At 40.8% G+C, this 22,431-nt stretch overlaps 1 protein-coding gene across 1 annotated transcript in view; it reads right to left on the bottom strand.

The window, feature by feature from the left end:
• tmtc2b (transmembrane O-mannosyltransferase targeting cadherins 2b) overlaps positions 1-22,431 on the bottom strand; it is a 104,949-nt gene that overhangs the window by 35,424 nt on the left and 47,094 nt on the right. The window contains exon 3 of the mRNA XM_080475957.1: positions 1,824-2,670. Coding sequence (XP_080332083.1) covers positions 1,824-2,670 — 847 coding nt within the window. The remainder of the gene's footprint in view (positions 1-1,823; positions 2,671-22,431) is intronic.

The raw sequence follows: 22,431 nt of genomic DNA on the forward strand, positions 1-22,431 counted from the left end.
CAGTGGTTACAGGTGGGTAAGAACCATTTTAATTCATTGTTAACAGCTAGAACACATAGGCTTTGATATATTAAAGTGCAGTAAATGAATATTAGAGCATTTTCATTCAAATTATTGTCTTCAGCTTTTTATATTTGTTTTTAGTTGAAATAAAAGAAGGCACAGAAACAAACCGACCATCCTTCATTGACCTGTACATACGGATATGCATGCTTGCTTAACAGAATGTATTTTATGTTTTAAAATTGTGTATTTTATTTTTTTGATAATTTCATATCGATCCACTCTGTATTTGTATTTATCAGTGGTGTGGGGGTCTAAATCTCTCTATGCACAAACGATCTGTCTTCCTTGGGGCAAAAAAAAAAATCAATCCCCTACAAGAAAAAGCATTAATTTTCATGTGCAGACTTGTTTATAGGTGAGCTAGGTTAATGTCGGGGTTTCATATGCGATAATTATGCATTAAAATATGTTTGTAGGAAATACATTTAAAACTATGCAATGTGTGAAAACACAACATACGTGTACAGCTGTGTTTTTAACATCTTTTGTGGGGTCCAACCCAAAAAGAAACCTATTGAGGGGTCTGATGTACTTTGTTAGTTGTTTTGGGACTTTATTGTTGTACTTAAGGTGATGGCATACAGTATATGTTAATGAATGGGCTCCACAACTCTGTGTGTGTGTGTGTGTGTGTGTGTGTGTGTGTGTGTGTGTGTGTGTGTGTGTGTGTGTGTGTGTGTGTGTGTGTGTGTATACGCCTGGGGTCTTTACGGATCTCGTTTAATTTTTATTGAATGTGATTCGGGGACATTGCTGCTGCAGTGTTCAGCTGATGATGGCCTGCCAGCACAAACAGCTGTCATGCGCCAGCTCCACTGCAGAAATTATATCTAAACCAACGTGTCCTTCTGTTGTTTTGTGAGATCCTGGCCTTGTTTCTTTCATGTCCGCTGCCCGATAGACGGGACCTCGGCCCTGATGACCTTGAATGTGATTACTTACTCAAAGGTGCCCTATATGTGTGATCACATATCCAACTGTGCCATGCTTTTAAAAGCAATACAAAGCTGAGTTAAGGAATTTAGACATCAGAAAGAAATGTATTCATCTTTTAAAACTGCATTTAAAAGTGCAGCTCAGAGGAATCAAAATTAGTTCACAGTATATTTGGATTGATGAAGAGCAAATATGTTGTAGGTTTCTGTTAAGTTAATCAGGACAGCAGTAAACTCGAGGAGACGGTACACATTATATTAAAACCGAATTGTCACCTGAGACTCACTCACTTCATTCTCAATATAGCGGATATGAAAGGCCCTTCAGGTAAATCCGTGTTTGTTCCGGAGAGTTTACTTAATGAAAATGTCTATATTTTCACAAAACCAAACTCCAAATTACTATAATCTCAACATATAGTCAATTTAAATGAAACCATACAAAATCCGATGTCATAAGCCTGCAAAATGCATGTATTTAAAAATTCATCCTGACAGCACGGCTTCGAGCAACAAGCTCTGGTCTCAAGTGTTGTGTTGTGAAATGCAACTCATGAAATTTATTAATAAAAATCTAATTTTACAACTTACTTTGTGGTTTGGTAGGCCAGATTGGAGGCTCTTGCGGGTCGGTTTTGGCCCACGGGCCTTATGTTTACCACCCAGAGCATAGATGAATATAGTAAATATGAATGTACAGCCATCACTTTATTACCTGAGGTAGGCACAATGTGTTTAAACTAAATACCATTACTATTACAAATACCACTTTAAAATACAGAGCAGAGCATTTGCATCCAATTTGTTTGGGTTGAGCCTTACCTTTAGCAGGATTGACATAAATCCCTGACTTGTAGAGCATCTCCTCATTCTGCCAGTCCCGGTTCCTCAAAACCGTTTTGACACCAAAAATCAGAACCAGAGTCGCACTGAAGTACACCAAAGCCGTCCGGGTCGACCTGCGTCGCAGTCGGACGTACAGCGATCTCATCCCCACCGCAGCCAACAGGCAAAAGCCCATGCTGGGGATGTACAGTACCCTCTCCGCTATGACAAATCCCACGTAGAAAAACAAATTTGTGGCAGGTAGAAAGGGGATAGCCAGCAGGCCAAGAGAGAACACCACAACGTTTTCTGTGGTGGGCAGTGGAGTCCTGCTCTCGTAGTGCTTTTTGAAACCATTTTGCGCACTAACGTCGTGGCCGTCTGTGTGGGAGTTGTTAATGTGTTCGTGATTGTTCGAGTGGTAATTGTGTCCATTACTGTTTCCATTTCTTCCGTTGGTGTAAGGATGCGCTTTCCCGTTAGAATCTTTCCCCTTGGACGTGGGGTGAGTCCTCAGACCGAACCAAGCCAACAACAACAATCCAAGGTAGAAGGCTGTCGTGTGAGCGTTCCTGCAGTCGGCCAGGCTCCTGATCAGAGGCAACGCATCCATCGACCAATCAAAACTGAGCGTGTCTGGGCACAGGAGAAGCCAAAGGTTTACGGCAGGAAGGTAGAGAAAAGTCAAAGTCCTGGCGAGGAGCGAGGGGGAATCTGCTGCTGGGTTGTCGGAGTTTGAGAAGTTCGGGGGCTTGTTGCCCATCCAGTAGAAGCGGCAGGCCAGCAGGATGACTCCCCAGGCTCCCAGCAAAAACACGTTCAGCAGCAGGTGGATATTCTTCCTCTGAAAGACAAAAAGAGCAGGGATCACACACAGGAAGAAAAGGACATATGAGGACACCAAACTCATTTTCTTAATGGTTTATGACTCTTGACTGCGTTCTATTTGTTTTGACGTGGACGAAAGACTGGAAATTGATCAAAAGGAAAATCTCATCTTACATCACTTCAACTTTAAGTACTACAAAGTTAAATTCAAGGCCACAAGGAGTAGAGTTGTGTAATGCCATCGGGAACAGAATACGTGTTTAACAACTCCCGGCCTGCCGACGACAAAGTGGAACTTTGATCTGCGTTTTAATGGAGTAATGATTTCAATTTTCAAGAACTTTTTTTTTTAAATCCTGTGAATCAAGAACAAATATGTTTTGTTCGTCACATTTAACACTCAGACAAAAAGAACCCAATAAACTTTTATTAAAGCCAGAACTTTGACACTGAATCAATCCATTGATTCTTTTAAATAAAGGTGACCTTACATCATGTGTAATTTTCTCTTCCCAACTCCACAGTCTCCATAGACATCAACACAAACACCATTATATAAACCCCATTCATCATCAGAAAGACTTGATATTAAAAACGTTCCCAAATGTGTGGAAATGAAGTTATGAAATATTTATGGAGTGTTTGGTTGTTTAACACTGTGCTGGCAAGGCAGAATAATGACTGGATATATTATCCCAGGACCCTGTTTTAATGTGAGGACCAACTGCCCTTTCTTGTGTGTTAATATTGGAAACATGACTTGAAATATATCAGCAAGAGCACGCAAAGCACTGCCAGCTCATGTCATGCAGTATTAATTTGCGCTCCGCCAGAAAAAAATTAATCAAAAATGAAAAATACCTTGACTGACAAAAGAGGAAAATACAGATTACCGGACATTAACTCTGGGCTGATGTTTTCTGCTTTTAGTTTCAGCTCTCTGAATCTGTTTTGTCACTTGCAATTAGTTAAGCTAAAACCCAGGGCGAAGCCCCACATTATCTACGTTCTGATGGATGTGAACGTTCACTAGTTCCACATGCCAAAGGTCAGGAGCACGTCTCGTCTGTGATCATGAACATCACGCCACCACTGCTTTGGGGGTGTCCTATTGATTTCCTGGTCTGTCTGTTGTCATTTACAGATTGTATCTCTGAAGCGAGGCTTCGGTAACCTCTGGGGACAGCCGCTGTCTGCTAATGATCACAGTTAATGCAAAGAGCTGCTGCGAGATGCTCAGGCGACAAAAATGATGCTGAAAGCAGGAGAGACGACGCCATGACAACCCCATGAAGATAATCTGCAAACACAGAATGTGTTCTCCTGGGACACAATGCTGAATAAAAAAAAAAAAATATATATATATATATATATATAGATATATATCTATATATATATACTGGTTTCTGGCTAAAGTGGAATATTGTGACTCTGAAAATTGAAATGCAACATCCATACCATCTTTTGAAAATATCACTGGCCTAAAGAAGGGAAAAACCATGAACATAAGGTCAGCTCTGTCAAAACCTTCAGGGGAGACCTGATCTTTGTCAGAATATGCCAGGATTTACCACGGCTGAAGAAGTCGTTCATCCATTTGGCCAGAAAAGGTCATCGTCTCAATCTAGAGCACCGTTTCTCACTAAATTGAGCAAGCCTTAGAAACTGTGATTGTCAGTTCGCAGTGGAAATCCATGGTACGGTAACGTGATGACAGTACGACGTAGGAGAAATTACCATCACATGCCTGTAAGTAACACTAAATGATAAACATACAATCAAATGATTTGCGGGGCCTTAATGGATGAACCACTTTAACCAGTCAACCGTGTTCAAGCTACTCTAACCTCATTTTGTAAATTTCCGCATAGAAAAACAAGATACAACAGTGGGACAACTAAAAACAAACAATGTTGATGCCAAACACTAAGCATAATTCACTAACGCCAGCATGGGTGAAGTAGAACAAAAAAACAAAAACAAATTAAATGCTTCAGAAAAAAGAAATAAGTAAAACCGATTGCCTATCGAATGGCGATTAATACTATAGGGCCACGCATCACTGATGCAGTCATTACTCAGTGTCTCTGCTCACAGAGGTCTGCAAACAACCAAAACACATTTATAAAGACATGAAACATAGAATTATGCTGTCAATAATAATCTTTCTGGATGTTATAGTTGTATTCCTGCTTGCAGTAGGTTATCACTGTTCTGCAGTCTGTTATATCAATTTAGCATCTCACACACAAAAGGGAAATTGCGCCGTTTCAATTCAATTTTCCACAGATGAAAAGCAGCACATTATATTCAGAGTTTGAATGTTGCTGGTGAGTAGAAACACAGGCAAGCCAACAGTTTTGCTGTGTTTCCAGTAAATTCAGTGAGGTAAACTGACCTGCTGCTGGCTTTATATTTATCGAACAGACCAAAGGGTAAATCTTTTCATCTCAGTCTGGAAAAAGTCCCAAAATGTCAAATTCATTTAATCTTGGTGTTGTAATTCATGCAGTATTCTACAAGACGTGGAGACCATGAATTACAAGGTCTGAAATAACCATCTATAACAACGTACAAGCTGGATTGGACACCAATTAATATAAACACCAGTAATTATTCTGTGAAGGGACCACCATGCAGTCCTCTAACATACTATTTCAAACCACGTCCAAGAATCCATAATCTATCTTATAATACTCTGTCAAAACCATCAAGATCCATATTTGGATTGAGTGGCACTGAAAAGTTTGTTTTTATGACATAGAAGATAAAGAAGTTACTCATACTACAAGAGAAACCATGGTGTAGCTTCCTGAGGAGATCAACGGGCTTCTGAAACTCCAAGCAGTTCTTTCTAATGTGCAAATTTCAAAGCTACCATGTGAACTTTACATGAACCCCCGAGGGTGAGTGAACGGCTGGGCGGACATCGTCCTCTTCAAATTTCCCCAAGTTTAAGTCTGGGACTTTGAAGAAATCCTGAAATTACAGAGGACCTGCAGCCACTGCTCAATCCAAGCAGGTGGACATAAACTCAGCGGAGGGATGAAGTGGACTGAAGCGGTCTGTGAGGCCCAGGGGCGACACAGATTTTGCCAGAGAAGCTTGCTGAGCAGTGTTAATACGCTCCAACCGCGGCTTCGGGAAGATCCAGCTCGGATTTATGGGGATCTCATATTGGCTCTTAGGTCCAGTATGAGCTTACAAGACACTGCGGCACTGTTAACTTAAAGCGCTCTGCAACAAAGGCTCATGTATTTTTTCTGGAGAGAACAGATCCTTCAAAATGTTGTGTTGTACGGGCAGGAAACAGTGTCTGATTCCCAACCCGGAAAACACTCCTCATCCCCTCAGAGGGTGTTTCAGTTTTGCTTATTACTGATTCATGCCAAACTCTTGATTCCGCAAATCATTTCTGTCCCCTGCTGTGACGAGACCACCGTCTGCAGGGCTGTGTGTGTGTGTGTGTGTGTGTGTGTGTGTGTGTGTATCTCTGAAGGCCCAAAAGTGCTGCTGCTGCGTGATATCCTGGAACCGCTCCCACACACACTCATTTATACCTGGCGCTGCGACAAAAAGATATGTCATCCTGACTCTTCCCAGACGCAGCACACACTCAGACACCACCACCTTAACCACATCCATATGTCAACACTGTGAACTGAGGCGGCGTTTTCATTTACATTCTTGCGCTGCACTTGCACACTGATATTTCCCTTCTTTTTTCTTCTTTTTTTTCAATGCACGATAAAGTACTTGGGCAGTACTACAAACATGAAAAAAAAAAAAAAATCTTTGATGGATCTTCATTACACATTTGTAATCCCACAGCTCCTCCTCTTGGCCTACTTCACAAAAAAGGACAGATTTTTGAAGTAAAACACAGGTGAAGGCAAAAAAAATAAAATACGTGGGCAAGTAAGAAAAGAAAAATGGCTCTGGAGATTGTCTGGAGGATGCATTACATGGGGGCACCATGGACGTCTTGTCTATTATATCTTGAACAAACAAACATGTGAATCCTCCATCATAGGCTTCTGGTTAAACAGTCTGCCATTGAAAGGCAAAAGTTTAATTACCAGCCGGACAAGAGCTCCCGGGGTGCCATAGCGCCGTTATACAAGAAAACCAAGGCGTTCCAGCTTTGTGTCTTTTGTCAATAATCCAGTTTAGTCTGAAATAAGTGGTTTAGCACAACCCCCGAGGAGGCATGAGGGTAGTGGAGTTTTTGTTTTTTTTCCTCCCTCTTTTGTGTTTCAGGCGCAATCAGTTCGCAACTGAAACAATTTAGGCTTTATAAGGCGGGCAAGTGAATAAAATATCCTTGGAGATTAAATGCAAAACAGGCCAATTACAGAATCCCTATTTGTGCCTGTGCCTGCCTTTATTTCCCCTCCACACTTTGATTGGCTTAATTTGACTGAGAAGAACTCTCAATCTACAAAGTTTTTTTCTTTCTTTCTTTCTTTTTTGAGACGTTAGCTCAGATGTCGTAAATGAAGGTTTGCGGTGAAATAAAATGGCAAGAGCTCATAGAGAAATTCAATTAATTAGCTTCGAGAAAACCCTGTGTTCTCGGGCTGCACACAGGGCCTTTTTTGCATAATTGGCTGATACACACGGCACCATTTTTCAGGAGCGTTTGTAAGAACAATCCATCACACGACACTTTTAACTAGCCCATCAAACTGCAACACCGTGACTGCGGCTCACACTCCAGCGAGCGCCTTCGGATGAAAACCCTGCGAAAGATGTGGCATGTCTGACCTATCCCCTCCTCTTCATCATTACTGAGATCAATTGTCTGCAGAAGGCTTTTCATCAAGATCCTGCCTCACATTGATATACTTGTAATGGAAGTGAAAATGAGCTCAGGCTACCAATCAGAGAGCATTACCAACTTCAAAGCCTTCACACACACACACACAGACACACACATGCACTTCACATTGGGGGAAGGATGCCAGATTGCCTTAAAAAGTCTGCATAAATCTCTCAGATGGATGGAAATACTCGACTTGTGTCCTCTCGCCTTTACTGGATCTACTAATCAAGCCTGTGGTTTGCGCCCTTCAATTTTCCATTTAGCTTCGTTCTTTCTTATCAGCTCCAGCTGCTGTGTTCCTTTTTTCAGGCTGATGGCAAAGCACCTCTGGGGTGTAAGATGTGATTGTTAGCCTGCAAAACAAGATAAGAGCCTAACTATTCACTTCCTAACAATGTTTTATAAATGACCAAGAGCTGGCTCGCGTTAAGAATGTCTCAGCACAACAAAGGGTGCAAACTGTTGCATCTGGTTTTGCCTCGTTTGGAATCATTTATTCAAACAAGTTGATCTTTTTAGGGGGGAAAATATCCGCTTTTAAATGGATATGAATTTGGTGCTTTGTTTGAGTAACTTAAACCCATATAACTATACCGTATAAAGCATTATATTATTGAGTATGGGTGGGGTTTATGGGGCATATAGCCAATATTTTGGTCCATACATTTTGGTGCATTACATTCACGGAGTAAGATACAAAGTAGTAAACACCAGTAAGTATATTTCATGTAATTATACATTATAAGTAACAAAATTTGTGTTTGGTCGATTATTCCTTAGCTGTGACAATGCCTCCCAGAATTAAATCTAAATTCTATACCCCTGCATTTGTTGGAAGAGCAGCAGAGTTGAGCATGCGGGCTGCTCAAGTGAGCAATTTGTCCAGTCCTCTCTGCCAATGCTGTTGAGTCTTATTCTGTGTTGTTTAGTAGACTGGATGATTCGAATCTGAAGACAAATTAACCAGGAGTCTATGGAAGAACAGCAAACAACAACAACAACAGCAACCTGGCACTTCCTCCTCGCGGTGGTCACCAGCCTGCTTCCCTTTCTTCAACATGTCAGCCATTGTGGTTGTGTGGATCATAAACACATTACCAGGTAGCAGAAGCTCAAAACAAAGTCAATAGCAACAATGAAGAAAAGCAGTTTGGTATTAGCATATTTGGCAAAATCATCATTCTTCGCTCTGCTACTCATTGTTACTTCAAAATCTGGCACATATTTAAGAGAAAATCCATTAATTAAAAAACAAATGCAACAATAAAGCTCATTTGACAGTTTCTCTACAGCATTTTCTCAATACAGCAGTTCTGACAAATGCGACGGTAAATAGTCTTGAGATCCTTCGTACAAGTGAACATATCGAGAGTATATAGCTGTTACAGGAGTCGGGCGAACCGCTGCTGGATCGAGAACCACACGCTGCGAGAGGTTATGAAGTCAAACCTCGCAGAGGACCTTAAGTCAAAGTGCTTGTGATCAAAGCTTTTAACCCTCATGAACCCATCAGAAAACTCCCGGAGTCAGCTGGCCTGGCTGCGCAGAGACGCTCCAGGATTTACCTCAGAAACGGCAAAACAATGGGAGCCAGGCAGGCGACGTGTACAACATTATGATGCAATCTTACCGACTGAGAGACATTGTATATCGAGATTTGTGTGGTGACCAGGACGCGGAGAAAGGACCCTGATACCAAAAAGCTCCACACAACATTGTAGAAAGTCATTTTAGAGCAAAAGGTATTGAAAGAAAGACTGTCACATTCAAGTTTTCCCATCTCTAAAGGTCTGCTGTGGGAATCTAACCAGAAGAGGAAAGAAAATATATCAATGCAAGAAAATGTCTGGCCCAGATGTCGTAAAATCTGCCAGCTCATGCTCTCTTGGTCAGCATTTATTGACCAAAATCACTGAACCGACACCAGATCCATTTCTCTCACAGCCTTCAAGCTCCACTCTGCTTCGCTTCAACTCGTCCTCTGTGAACACACTTTAAGTATCCACATCAAGACCGGGCTGAAGAAAACCCAGACGACCCTGGCTTAGGGGGTCACAAAAGTGTGTTCCCCTCTCCGTGCCGAAATCAGACAAACATTTACTTTGTCATCAGTGGCAATCAGACGTGGACATAATCGCTCAGCCGAGGCATATCTCAACCACGGTTTGCGCCTGGGGGTGGATGAAATCCGAACATCTAATTGAGAGTAAAAGCAGGAGTGCGTTATAGGTTGGTAAGGGATTAGATGAAGGAGGAACTTATAGAACGAGCATAAACAGAAAGTCAGCGGAAAGACTCAGACTTCGCCAAATTTGCAGCGGCCTCTGAAATTTGAGTTGAAGAAAAAAAAAAAAAAAAAAAAAAAAGACAGTAAAAGTACAACTTCTGGCTGAGTTTTCTGAAAGTCAAACCACTTCGTCGCCTTTAACTACCTCCAGCTCCTGCACCAACTCGGAGTGGTTTGATAAAATAAATAAATAAATAAATTGTCTGCAAATCCTTTGGATTCCATTTTTGGAAATGCCTCTTCTGGGTCACAAAACCACAACAAGGTCGCGCATCACATTCCATCAAGTAAAGAGCACAAAACATAAAGCAACACAGACTTCTTGTTCATTAGTATTCAGAGCTAACTGCATCCATATTTAAAAAAAAAAAAGAAAGAAAAAAAAACCAGAAGGCTCAGGCAGACCAAACAATAAGGATATAATGACAATGGAAAACACGAGTCGAAGAAAACCCTTAAGTTTTTAGAGGAGACATTTATTGAGTGAAACCACAGTAATGGCTTGAAAAATAAACTGACTGCTCCTCATTTCTGCTCGCTCGTTTCCCATATTTATTTGTACTGCGAGGGCCAACTAGACTGTGTGACCACCACTACAAATTTGCTGTGACAAGATGCTGATTCAAGCTCCGACGGAGGGGGATGGATATTTTTTTTATTTTTTTTGTTACGAGGGAAGTAGTTCTACGTGTCGCTCAAGGACTCTGAAGACCTCACGAATTGAACTGAAAAAAAGAAAAAAGAAAAGGTCCTGTCTCTGAGGCATGTCGCCATTTGTGTCCAAGCTGGATTTGTCATGTACTTGCATGGATTCTCAGTCATAACTAAGCCAGTGGGAAACCGGGGACATTGTATTGTCGGGTTTAAAGATGCTGGAAACTCCTGCAGTGCATGGATGAGTGACAACCGGCTGGAGCAAAGGTCCAGAGCTGAGCAGACGGACTGTCAGAGGGATGTCACATGCCGCATGCAGAAAAAAACAACTAAAAAGACAACTATGCATTCTTCCTCCTCTCATCCACTTTTTTATTTTAAGTAGCCCTCTGTGTCATTTTACAGTTGACCACCACAGTGACAGCATGCTGTTTGTACTGGCGAGTAATGAGCATGAGAAGTTGAGTAAATGTACAATCAGCGGGTGACTTGTGAAGTGAGATGATGACGAATGGGAGATCCAAGCCAAGCTGGAAGCAGCAGAGGTCACATTTTAGTCTTGAGTTGAATCCTGGAAGTTGATGGTGGGAATACAGAACTTTTTCTGTGGCTGGACGACAGAGAACACACAGACACACTCGCCGTTTCTTGAAATCCGATACGTTTGACATTTACAAACACCCCGAATTGTGAACAAAAAGCCAGAAATAACTTTTAGTGGAAACAGGAGGTGATCATTTGAGAGAAGGGCTAAACTTGAAGCAACTCCGCACATCAATCAGCGGGGCAGTTGGACTGAACCGTTTGGAGCTGAAGCAGAGCGCTGACATGACTCATTTTGAAATGATTTCTCTTGAAGAGCTTCAGCGTGTTGTAAGATGTAATAAATAAAGTTTTTAATAATTAGGGTTGTACATTGTATATTTATATAACAAGTAAAACATAATCATGTCGACTTAGTGGTTAGTAGCCCCACCTCAGTGAGAAAATCCCCAGTTCAAGTTGCCAGTCGGTGCTGGTTTTTTAGTTTTTGTTTGATGTAATAAAGACATCCACAAATGTGCGCAGACAAAAGAGTACACTGCAAACATGAAAGCTCCTTTAAACTGACTCTGTTCATCATTTTGGTCCACTCAGTATTGGTTAAGAAATAAAATGCGCCTCCACGTGTGATCCAGCTGACGATGCAGTAAATGTAAACTTTATTGGAGAAGCTCCAGTAAACTCAATGGTGAACAGCGCGCTCCGCAGTCATGGTCACGAAGGAATCGTTCTTGCACATGCGCAGAACGATTAACTATGACCGTAGTGCACATGAGCACTTTCCAAAAAATTCGCGTTTTCATAAAGTTAAACCTTAGAAGCCGCTTTTTAAACGGTTGTGTTTTCAGGGACCCTGAGCCCCGTTGTCGTGCAAACAGGATCTGAACTGTACAGAGGTGTGAGCGTGTCTGCGTGTTCGCCCTGTCATGGCCTTCGGCGTCGACTCCAGCTCTCCTGAGCCTAACTTGGATAAAGCAGTAAATTTTGGATGGAGGCAGTGGTGTATGACGAGATAGTATTATACTTACAAACCAACGTATTAAGTCATAAAATACACAATGAAAAGTTAAAAGCACTATACTTATTTCTTACGAACTTTTTTTTATGCATATGATAAAACTAAGATATAGTGTCTTTAGTACCATTATAATTCTTTTTATTTAAATCATTGATTTATTCTATTTACACACAGTAGTTTGTTAAAGAATAACTAAATCTAGAACTCTTTGCAATTCCTTTCAGCATTTGTACAGCTGTTCAGATAGATAATAAAAACCCCAATAAAAATGAAACCTTGTCATAAAATCATTACAGAATCATAAAAGAAATGGAGTAACTGTGAAGACATTTTATTATGCAGTTATCAGCACGGATGATAAATCCAAGGTGGCTCTAGAAAAAAGGTGTTTCAAACTTTTAATGTCACAGGAAAATTCTGGACCTGAAGATCTGACTTTCGGTTTCAACACACGTCTTCATGGAGACATGAAGTCACACAAGGATAGAATAACTCGATTCTACAGCTCTCTGCCTCGAGATTACCGGTAAATCTATGGATTGAGAGGGAAAATAAATAAATAAATAAATCCCAAATGCGCTGGCACAGAGATCCAGCACCTGTCTGTTCCCTTCTGCTGTTTCACAATGAGTGAGCCACATCCACAATATGCACACTCACACAAGCTCCAGTTAGTTTCTGTGTTTTGACAAGATGCTCCAGGCTGCGGTTCACAGAAACAAGGTTTGAAAAAAAAAAGAACGGAATGATTTAATCATGTTGAGTCGAAGTGCGGTGGGAATTTCCTTTCACGGATCCCAGTGTGGATTGGAGATAATTTCCCCAATCTATGTGTCCATGTTTACGACTGGGAGATTGTCTCGTGTGCATTTGCTTCACCGCTGCGATAATCATTCCAATGTGTGACAGTAGAGGAATTATAACTGGGCGTAGGCCAGAGTCCATTAGTCCACATGGTTGAGTGAACGTTTAAGGGCCTAAACTGCAACTCGGCAACTAAATAACAACAAATGGAGAACAATTACGGAGCACCGTCAGAGCAAAAAACGAGGGTAGAACAGCTAAAGAGGTCCACATGGCTTCATTAGCAATCCCAACATGTACTTAATCACAACGGCAAATTCAGTACACACATCAACAGCACTGCCTTCGTGTTTATAAAGCACCAAAGTTAAAGTCCAGCTGTAATTGCGTGGGATCTGAGAGGACAAAAATTACACTTAGACTGAGAAAAACCATCAATACTGTACGTTTGTGGCCAAATCGTGATTCTGAAACCTCATTAAGACTGTTTCTTATCTGTTGGCCTTCATTCTCGTCCTTGACTAGAGCGAGTTATGTTGATTACAATGTTGGACTCTCGATTATAAAAATACAAAGTCCCAGGAGAATATGGACGGGGAGACATGATACTCTGGAGGCAAATGTTGCTGCTGTGTGCTGAGGAACTATTTACTAGGGCTGTAGATTAGATGTTTTTATTCTTTAATTTATTATTTCATTATTTTTACACTGAAACATTTTTTCTTTTTGCATTAGTAAATTTTGGCATTGATTATTTCTATCAATAGATGAAATATATCAATATTCTTCCATTTGTAGATTTTTTTATGTATTTCAAAGTAAATGTCTTGCTGGTATCTTGGGATATAAACACATTTCTAAAAGTGGAATAAAGAACATCATTTCTTAGTTCTTAGTGTGTCCGTGAAAGAAATAAGAGAGCGAAATAGTTTTGGCTCATCTCCTTCCAATTCTTTGTGTCATTCTGACAGCAAAGACAGATTATTACATTCCTGTATCGGGTTAGAAAAAGTCAGTCACAGTGACAAAACACCTTAACTTCAGTCTGGTGTTTCTGTGTAAAATCAACTTCTTCAAAACTCCAGAGTCTGACTTCCTACCACAGTCCTCCTGCGACATCTGTCGTCACTTGCGATGTCTTTATATCATCTCGTCTCTTGTGCGCACGCTCCCTTGATGCACAACCAGGGTTGTCATTTTTTGTTGCACTTTCCAAGCATCTTTCAGCAACAGAAAAAAACCAAAAAACCTGCAACAGATTGTTGGCACGCAACAGTCAACGGCACATGAGGTCAGAGAAGTGTTTCTGCAGTGCGTACCGTTGACTTAAAAAGAAAATCTGTGTTGTTTTATTTTTTGCTTCACAGACATTTACAGGGAAGACAGACTGCGAGGGATAGTCTTTAAAGTGGTTCTGAGCTGGCTATTGAGAAATAATTTGTGAATACAATCTGTGTACAACTTACAGCTTAACAGATAAGCTGCAATACAACTATGTAATTTTGAACAGTCCAGAAACTCAAAGTTACCAAAGATGTGCACAGTTTGAATTCTGAAATGATCTTTCATTGTTCATATGTGACACCAATGGTCTCCTTTCCTAACTGATACCGAGTAAAATCATAGTGTGTTTCCTTAATATTATACATTTACAAAAAAGTAATCTTGATTATGTTGATTATGTTGATTATGTTGTTGGTCAGTCGTCATCTGATCGTCACATCTCACCATCTGACATGACTATCTTGAGTTCTAGTATTTGAGTGGCATTGCCAGTATCTATAGCCTGAGTATCAGTAATCACATCTAAATAGTGTAATAACTCTTAACTTTAGTGTTGAAAGTAGCAATATAAGTATTGATAGTATACCCTGAGAATCAATCCAAAAACTGACCTCCCTGATCTCAGAAGCAACAGTTGTCAAAAACATTGGCAATCTGGGATTCAACCAAAACGATACCACATGGCATCAGGCAGAAAAGACGTCATAGTAAATCAGGTTTAACATCAGCTGAAGTTTCCATTTTATTGAATCTAGAAAATAATGATGCAGAATTTAAGCCATGTCACCTTATTTAAAAGCGTATATTTGTTACTATGTTGGAATTGCAAAAATCTCAGTATAATAAGCTGTAATGCAGAATCTCTCAATTAAACCATTAAAAAATGTCAATATGCATTTTTTTTATTTTTATGTAGTGTTGTATATATCTATACTGCAGATTCCAACATCTCAACATCTTTAGAATATATTAGCTTTTAGATGAATGTACGCACAGGTAAAGAGAGGAAATATTCTGCAGACGTACAGGGAGAACCCACGATGACTGATTGACATCCAGAGTTCATTATATACCACCGTATGAGGGTGTTTCCTGTTTTTGTCAGTGTAATCTCGCGTCGAGCCTTCGGTGGCTCATAGGCGGCGACAGGCCATCCAACAGCAGCACTTCACACTGAAGGCTGAAAATATCTCCGGCACTCTCTTTCTCCCTTTCTGTCCCTCGGCTGCCACATCCATTACTTTACCCCCATCCCCCCTTGTAGATTTCTCCTCCGTCTAGCCTGTACACACACACACACACACACACACACACACACACACACACACACACACACACACACACACACACACACACACACACACACACACACACACACACACACACACACACACACACACACACACACACACACACACACACACACAAAACCGGGTTCTCTCCATTTCTCTCCCCTCTTTGTTGTTAAAGCCCACGGTGATGATAGGACCTCTGCTACGAGATGCAGCAGCTCTTTGTAGCAACATGCACATTGGGGGATTTCTGGAGGGGCCTATCCAGGTAATAGATTACTCCTCTCCGCCTGCAGCGACTACATGAATACCATAGGACCGGATGAGAAAATTGGAAAATACCAATGGCCTCTAATTTGTCTTCCTCTCTCTTGCTTGTGTGCAATGAGAAGTTGCCAATTTAATGTCTGAATGGTTTAAATTATGGCAGAATGTCACTGGATATCCGATTATTGGGGCCAAAGGACACAAGAACAGGAAAAGATTGGGGATCGAACCTCCAACCTTGGGGTTGTCCCATGACACACACTACTAACTGCTCCAAATGTAAGATTAATGATTTTTTTTTTCTCCCTCAAGGCTATGATTTCAGGTTTTGAGGTACAAATGATGTACTAAACTGATTTGTTGTATGTAAAAATTTTCATCTATCTAATAATCCCACAGTCTTGAAGGAGTCCCATCAATGTTTGCTGACTGACCATGAATCTATTTTGGGAATAAATATATTCCACGTCTGGTATAGTTCTTAACTATATTTCATAAAAGGTTGCGCTCAAAATAGCAAAGCACTTTCGAGTGGGATGCATGAAATGCAGGAGGGAGAGAATAACAGCTGATGTGGAATAAAAGAGGGATGTATTTGTCTCACATCGGAAATAAAATGAATGGATGACAGGATACCACACCGACTGGACTTTGACTCTGCCAACTTTAGATCATATCTGTGTGTGTTCTTGTTTTTGTGTTCTTTTTGTTCAGGCCGATACGCTGTGACTGATTATTGAAGTTGATGTACACACTCAAATTGTCACTATATGCCAATAAAAAAAGTTCACACGGTCACAAAAAGTCTGTTTGATTTTAAGGTTGTAAACACATAAACAACGACCCTGAAAGTCTTGGTTGAATTCACTGATAGGAGTCTGCAGTTCTTTGGTTAATCATTGTCACTTCTGAAAGCTTGATGATTATGGGAAAACAGACAAACCGACCAGCCGGTTCACATATCCATGAAGACGTCTGATGCACGAACAGGAGGGAAGCCGAGGGACATCGGTGCTGTGTGGGACATTCCTTTTTCAGAACTGAAGGCTTACATAACACGCCACTATCGATTCCCACACACACCGGCTATAAAAAGAACAAATCACTCTCAGCGAGGGGAGAGACAAAGGACAATGAGGAACATTTCAAGTCCCATGCAGTATTTTACATCTGTTGTTCTACCGAACACGAGGCTTTGTCTCTGGGATTTCTTTTTTTTTTTTTTTTTCATTCTTTCTGTGGGTTTCCATCCTCTCACAGCAGGCAATGTCAGGGCCACTGTGCTGGCTGTTGCTGGCAACATGCCTGTCAGGTTCACTTATGTCTGATGAACGGTATGCTGAAGCAAACCCAGCCCAAGTCGCTTTGTATCACTGTGGCTGCACTCGCCCTCATTTTACCCCGAAGTGAAGACATCCGCGGCTCGAAAGACCCGTTCAATCATGTTCAATGTCTCTATTTTGCATAGTTGTGTGCAAGAAGATTTTATTTTTGCTCTTTTAAAGCTAAAAAAAAAAAAAAGAAAAAATAGTAATTTTCTTCAACATGAGTGAAATGTTTGGATTTCCATATTTAAAGAGCAAAGATGAAGGCAGCACGCTGTTGGTTTTAGCAAAAACACTGGTAATGAAGGAGCAAACTCATGTTAAAGTAAACAAAATCGGCCTCCCAGCACTTCTAAAGAAACCTATTAGCATATTACTCTATATCCCATATGTGTATTTTGCTGGATAATTAAAGGAATAAAGTTAAATCCTGCAGCACAATACGATTAAAAAAATGGCCTAATAACAAAGTTTTGGATGGTGCTTGTTCATCTAAGTTGTCAGAGAGAGAGATACTGTATAGTCCGTGGGATGACCTTGCCGAGTGTAAACTTATTATCAGCCTTTGAAAAAAGTTGAGTTATTTGCTGCATTTTTCAGTTGCAACAAAATTGAAATAGACAGGCTATTTTGACATTTCACTACATTTTGCACCAAGAAGCATCGTGAAAAAATTGACACGTACTTATTTTTCTTTGGGAATTTCAAATTTTCACAAAATCTTTCATGTGTTCATATTCATCTGGACAGCAAGCAAAGGGAAAACATTCAATGTTATATTATTTCCAGTGATTTATTGATCGGTATTTTTGTGTTTTAACTGGTCCAGAAAAGGAGATCAAGTCGGGATTTATGTGGCCCCCTCAATCTGAAAACATTTGACCTGGAATATGTAAATATACACAAATTGAATGGCACCAAAACCTTGTTTCAAAAAGGTTTTAAATGGGTGAGGAAAAAAACCAAAACACTCATTTTAGGATACAGAGGTTGAAGTATTGAAGTACACTGGTCCGGTACATACTGATTTCTTTCACATTCCTAAAATATATTCCGGTAATTTGGTATACTGCAAAGTTTTTATATTGTACATTAAATTATTACTACATAATGCTTGCATGGTTTTTAGTTTAAACACATTGTGCCAAATTAAGGTAATAAGGTGATGGCTGTACAGTCATATTTATTATATTCATCTATGACAGGAGTGTCAAACATAAGGTCCATGGGCCAAAAGTGGCCTGTAAGAGGCTCCAATCTGACAAATCTACCAAGCAAATTGTAAAAATTTCTAATAATTTTATGTTTTTTTCATTTTTAAAAATTTCTTTACAGAAGCAGACAAAACACAGCACAGACTTGAACTGAGATATTGAGAGATGTTGTTTGCAAACAAGCCTCGAAGCCATGCTGTCAGGGAGAGTTTGTTAAAAACATGCATAATGTAACAGTGATAGGAAACATTTGTTCGGACATTTCACTGTATTTTGCACAAGAAGGTTTAATAAAATTGGCTTTATGTTGAGACTATATTCCTTGTCTGTGGTGCTTGATTGGTTTTGTGAAAATATAGGAATTTCCATCATGTATACTCTGCGCCACAACAAAGAAAATCTTTAAAGTTTCAAATTATAGGTTATTATGACAATATTTTGCCAGTCCGGTCCACTCAAGATGAAATCAGGCTGCATGTGGCTCCTGAACTAAAATGTCTTTTACACCCCTGGTCTTTGAAAATCGAATTAATTCTGACTCAAGCCGAAATCTAAATCTAATCCTGCAAATTACCGCTCCACTACTTTTGATCTGTATCATCCTTTTGTTTTCCTGATAACATGTTTACAATACGCACACATCTCCAGACTAAACGCAGCAGTGTGAATCCCCAAGTGGGAGGCAGGTGGGTGAGGGCAGGGGGCATCGGCTGAGCCCACCAGGCCCAATCCATCACTCACTGACAGGAGCCATTAGAGCATGTAGGAGCATCTGTGGAGCCCCAGGTAAGAATGTATGGAGCATGTTGTGTTTCCCTTTACCTCATCTGACACGCAGCAAGGGGATGTATGGATTTCCTAATTTATATGCAGGCCCCACGGCTCTTACACACACACACACACACACACACACACACACACACACACACACACACACACACACACACACACACACACACACACACACACACACACACACACACACACACACACACACACACACACACACACACACAGCGTGTAAACATGCGTTGTGTACACAGGGTTGGAGAGATCACACATGTGCCCTTCAACATCCCTCCATCTCTGACACCTTCGAGGTCAGGCCTCACTCACACCTGAGCTCTGCACCCAGGTAAACTCTTGAGAGCTCTGCCCACCCCTCCCCCCTGCCAAACACATACACACATGCCTTCAGCAGCGACCTTGCACTAATAGCTGAGGTGTGAACAGAATAGGGGAGGCGTGAAAAGATAAAGTGTGTAACTCTGACATTCAGGAAAGGGCCAGCTGGATCTCCTCCCAGATTTTTGTAAATCATTTTTCAAGAGTTTATGTCATCGGATGTGGACGAAAGGAGAACGTCTCCAATTTCCTCTGAAGATGCTCCTGAGCCCCCCGGTAGCTCTGGACCGAGCGACGGAGGTGCAGCATTGACATCACCAGGATGATTTCTCTTCATCCAGCTCACACTTTGTGAGCATCACATTTCAGAGGACGGTTGTGGTTCATGGTCGTGTTCATGAGTGTCATCCCCCCGGGACTTGAGGTCACACCGTGCCGCCACACCAACACTCGGTGCTTTTCTTTCTCTGCAGTGTGAGGAAAAACACCAACTTCCTCCTTTTGGTTTTGTGGGGACGCAGTGTAGAATTATGTGGACATGATAGTTCAAACAAGAACAATGGGCCCTCTGAAGTATGAATAAATATGAAGCGATACATAAATGGAACAGTCGCACTGATGTTTACGGATGATTATATGGCCGAGCAAGTCTGGTTTCCTCCATTGTGAGAGCTCGCCTTCGGGCCAGTTTCACTGATCTCAACTGCCATTCGTTTCACTGATCAACTAGCAAACAAGGACCAGAATGTCCTCATCACACATGAATTATTTCATTACTCTATGCAATAAACATTCCCTCTTAACATAAAGAAAATTATCTTTTCCTCAAGTGAATAGGAGCTCCAATTATGGCTCAGTATCTGTTTTTATAAATAAGCCTCTTAACTATCACTGTGCAGGAAATAGTCTCATAAAAAGCAAAATTTTTCCACATAAATTGTGGTTACCGCATTTATGCACATTTGCCAACTGTGTTACATTTGAATGCTATAAAGTCATTGCCAGCAACACACTGCGAAGGCTTTAATCAGGCACGAAGCAACTCCAGAATAACAGCTCTGCAAAGGTCAGCTTGTGTAAACAATTTAATGACAGACGTATTATTTTTTTTTTTACTTTTAAAGACAGTACACATCTTGGAAAGGAGTAATTAGATCACACTGGAAGCTAAAGGCTAACGACAGCTACAGTTATCAACACCAAAAGTGACGGTGGGTTCAACACTTCAGCACTAATGACTTGGACAGAAAAGGAAGGTGGTGTTGACGGCCGCTGAATGAAAAGGAGGCGGCAAAAGTTAAACTGCAACTTAAGACAAATGTAAGCTACAAGAAATTGTTCCTGTGCAGAATGAGGAACATACCATGTTGGCGTAAGTTACCATGGTGGATATGCAGATGCTTCTAAATGTTTCCCATGAATTAATTCAAATAGTGAAAATACCATATAATGTGGATTTAGTACACTTAATTCTCATTATAAGTCCCGAAAATCGAAATGATCTAAAATATCAAAACACTAATTAGCCACAACTCTCAATAAATTTGAATTAATTCAGGAAAATTTGAAATGAATAACTTCCGATTTGAAACACTCACATAGCATTTGTATGCAAAACCAAAGTTTCAATGAATTATTAATGAGAGTTTTTAATACATTTCAGAGGAGGACAAACACAATCCAGCAACTGGTTTCCTCAATTTTCAATTTCTCTCAATCTAAGAAGTTACTGCACTGCTAAACAACAACAAAAAAAAGACCGATAATTTCCTCCGCAGCCTGAAATAAAGACACTACACCTTTGCTGCCAGCAAGTCAAATCAACATATCTAAATACAAATATCTCTGTACGATTATTAAATATCGCAACAATCTGAGGACTCCAAATATATTGTTCGTTTCTACACACGGTTATTCGCAGCACTCGATGGTCCTATTTCCAATGTCTGTTATGCAAATTTCCAACAAATGAATCACCTGTCAAGATAATGCCCGTGCATTACCTTTTCACTCTGATTTGCATTCAGAGAGTCTGCCGTTAAAGTCTTGATGACCTGAGTTATGAGCCTACATGGAAATAGATTGGAGCTCTCAGTCTCGACGGCCCACACCCTTAAAACCAGCCGCACAGCAGCCATAATGACACAACGGGAGATTTGCAGCAGATATAAAACTCTAATGTAATTGAGTGTGTGCCACAATCAGATAAGCAGGCCCATTTTGCAATTTCCAACATTAAATGTCAAATGACTTCAGCTGAGTGGACGTCTGGGTGATAAAAAGTAGTGCCGGCCCATTACGGCCCTGTCAGTCATGCAACAAGCCCTCTTCTCGTCGCAGTGACTGATGAATTTTATGTACTCAAACAAGGAGAAAGCAGGGACACGGTGACAGTTCCGTCTTCATGCCCCGTTATCGCAGAATATCACTGTTACAATGCCGCTGTGGGAAGCTGACAGTTTACTTTTCAGCACCTGATAGATCTCAAGCGTGTATTCGAGGGGAGGGGCTGTATTTGTTTTTCCTGTGGTCACCCAGAACACTTTATGTAATTTAATGTTCTTATGAGCGACTGAAGTCCCAGCTTGAGCCCCAGGAATAACTCCCGCTTCCCCACCATCACTCAAAGTGACGGCGCCGCTCCACAGAGGCGAATGGAGACAAAATGCACATGCTGCAGTAGTGGACCGTTCGCCATGTGGGTAACAGATTGGGTCGCATATGTACTCAAGACCGTGGAAGAGCTCTATTATGATAAATCTCACGAGAATTAAAAAAAAAATAAAAAATCCATCCGAGTTAACGTGACTGATGTGATGAAGACAGCTCTCAGTCTGCCCACTTTTATGTTGTCTGTGGCGTGGCTAAATAACATGTTACCATAATGACAGTTGTCAAAGTTGCACGGTAGGAAAATCAAGTCATGCATTGCAAACTCACTTCCAGAAAAATATGCTGTTTTATAGTCGTCTCCCTAAACTGAGGCCCGACTGCCCGCAAAGTGCATTTATTCTGTCTCTTCCAGCCAAAATAACTTACTGCGAGTGCACTGGAGCTTTAATGTTTCTGCTGCGCGACAGTAAATTAATTTAAATCATTTGTTGATGCCATTTAAGTTGTGTGTTACATATTCCTCAGC

The sequence above is a fragment of the Lipophrys pholis genome, assembly GCF_963383615.2.
Source record: "Lipophrys pholis genome assembly, chromosome: 11".
NCBI lineage: Eukaryota > Metazoa > Chordata > Actinopteri > Blenniiformes > Blenniidae > Lipophrys > Lipophrys pholis.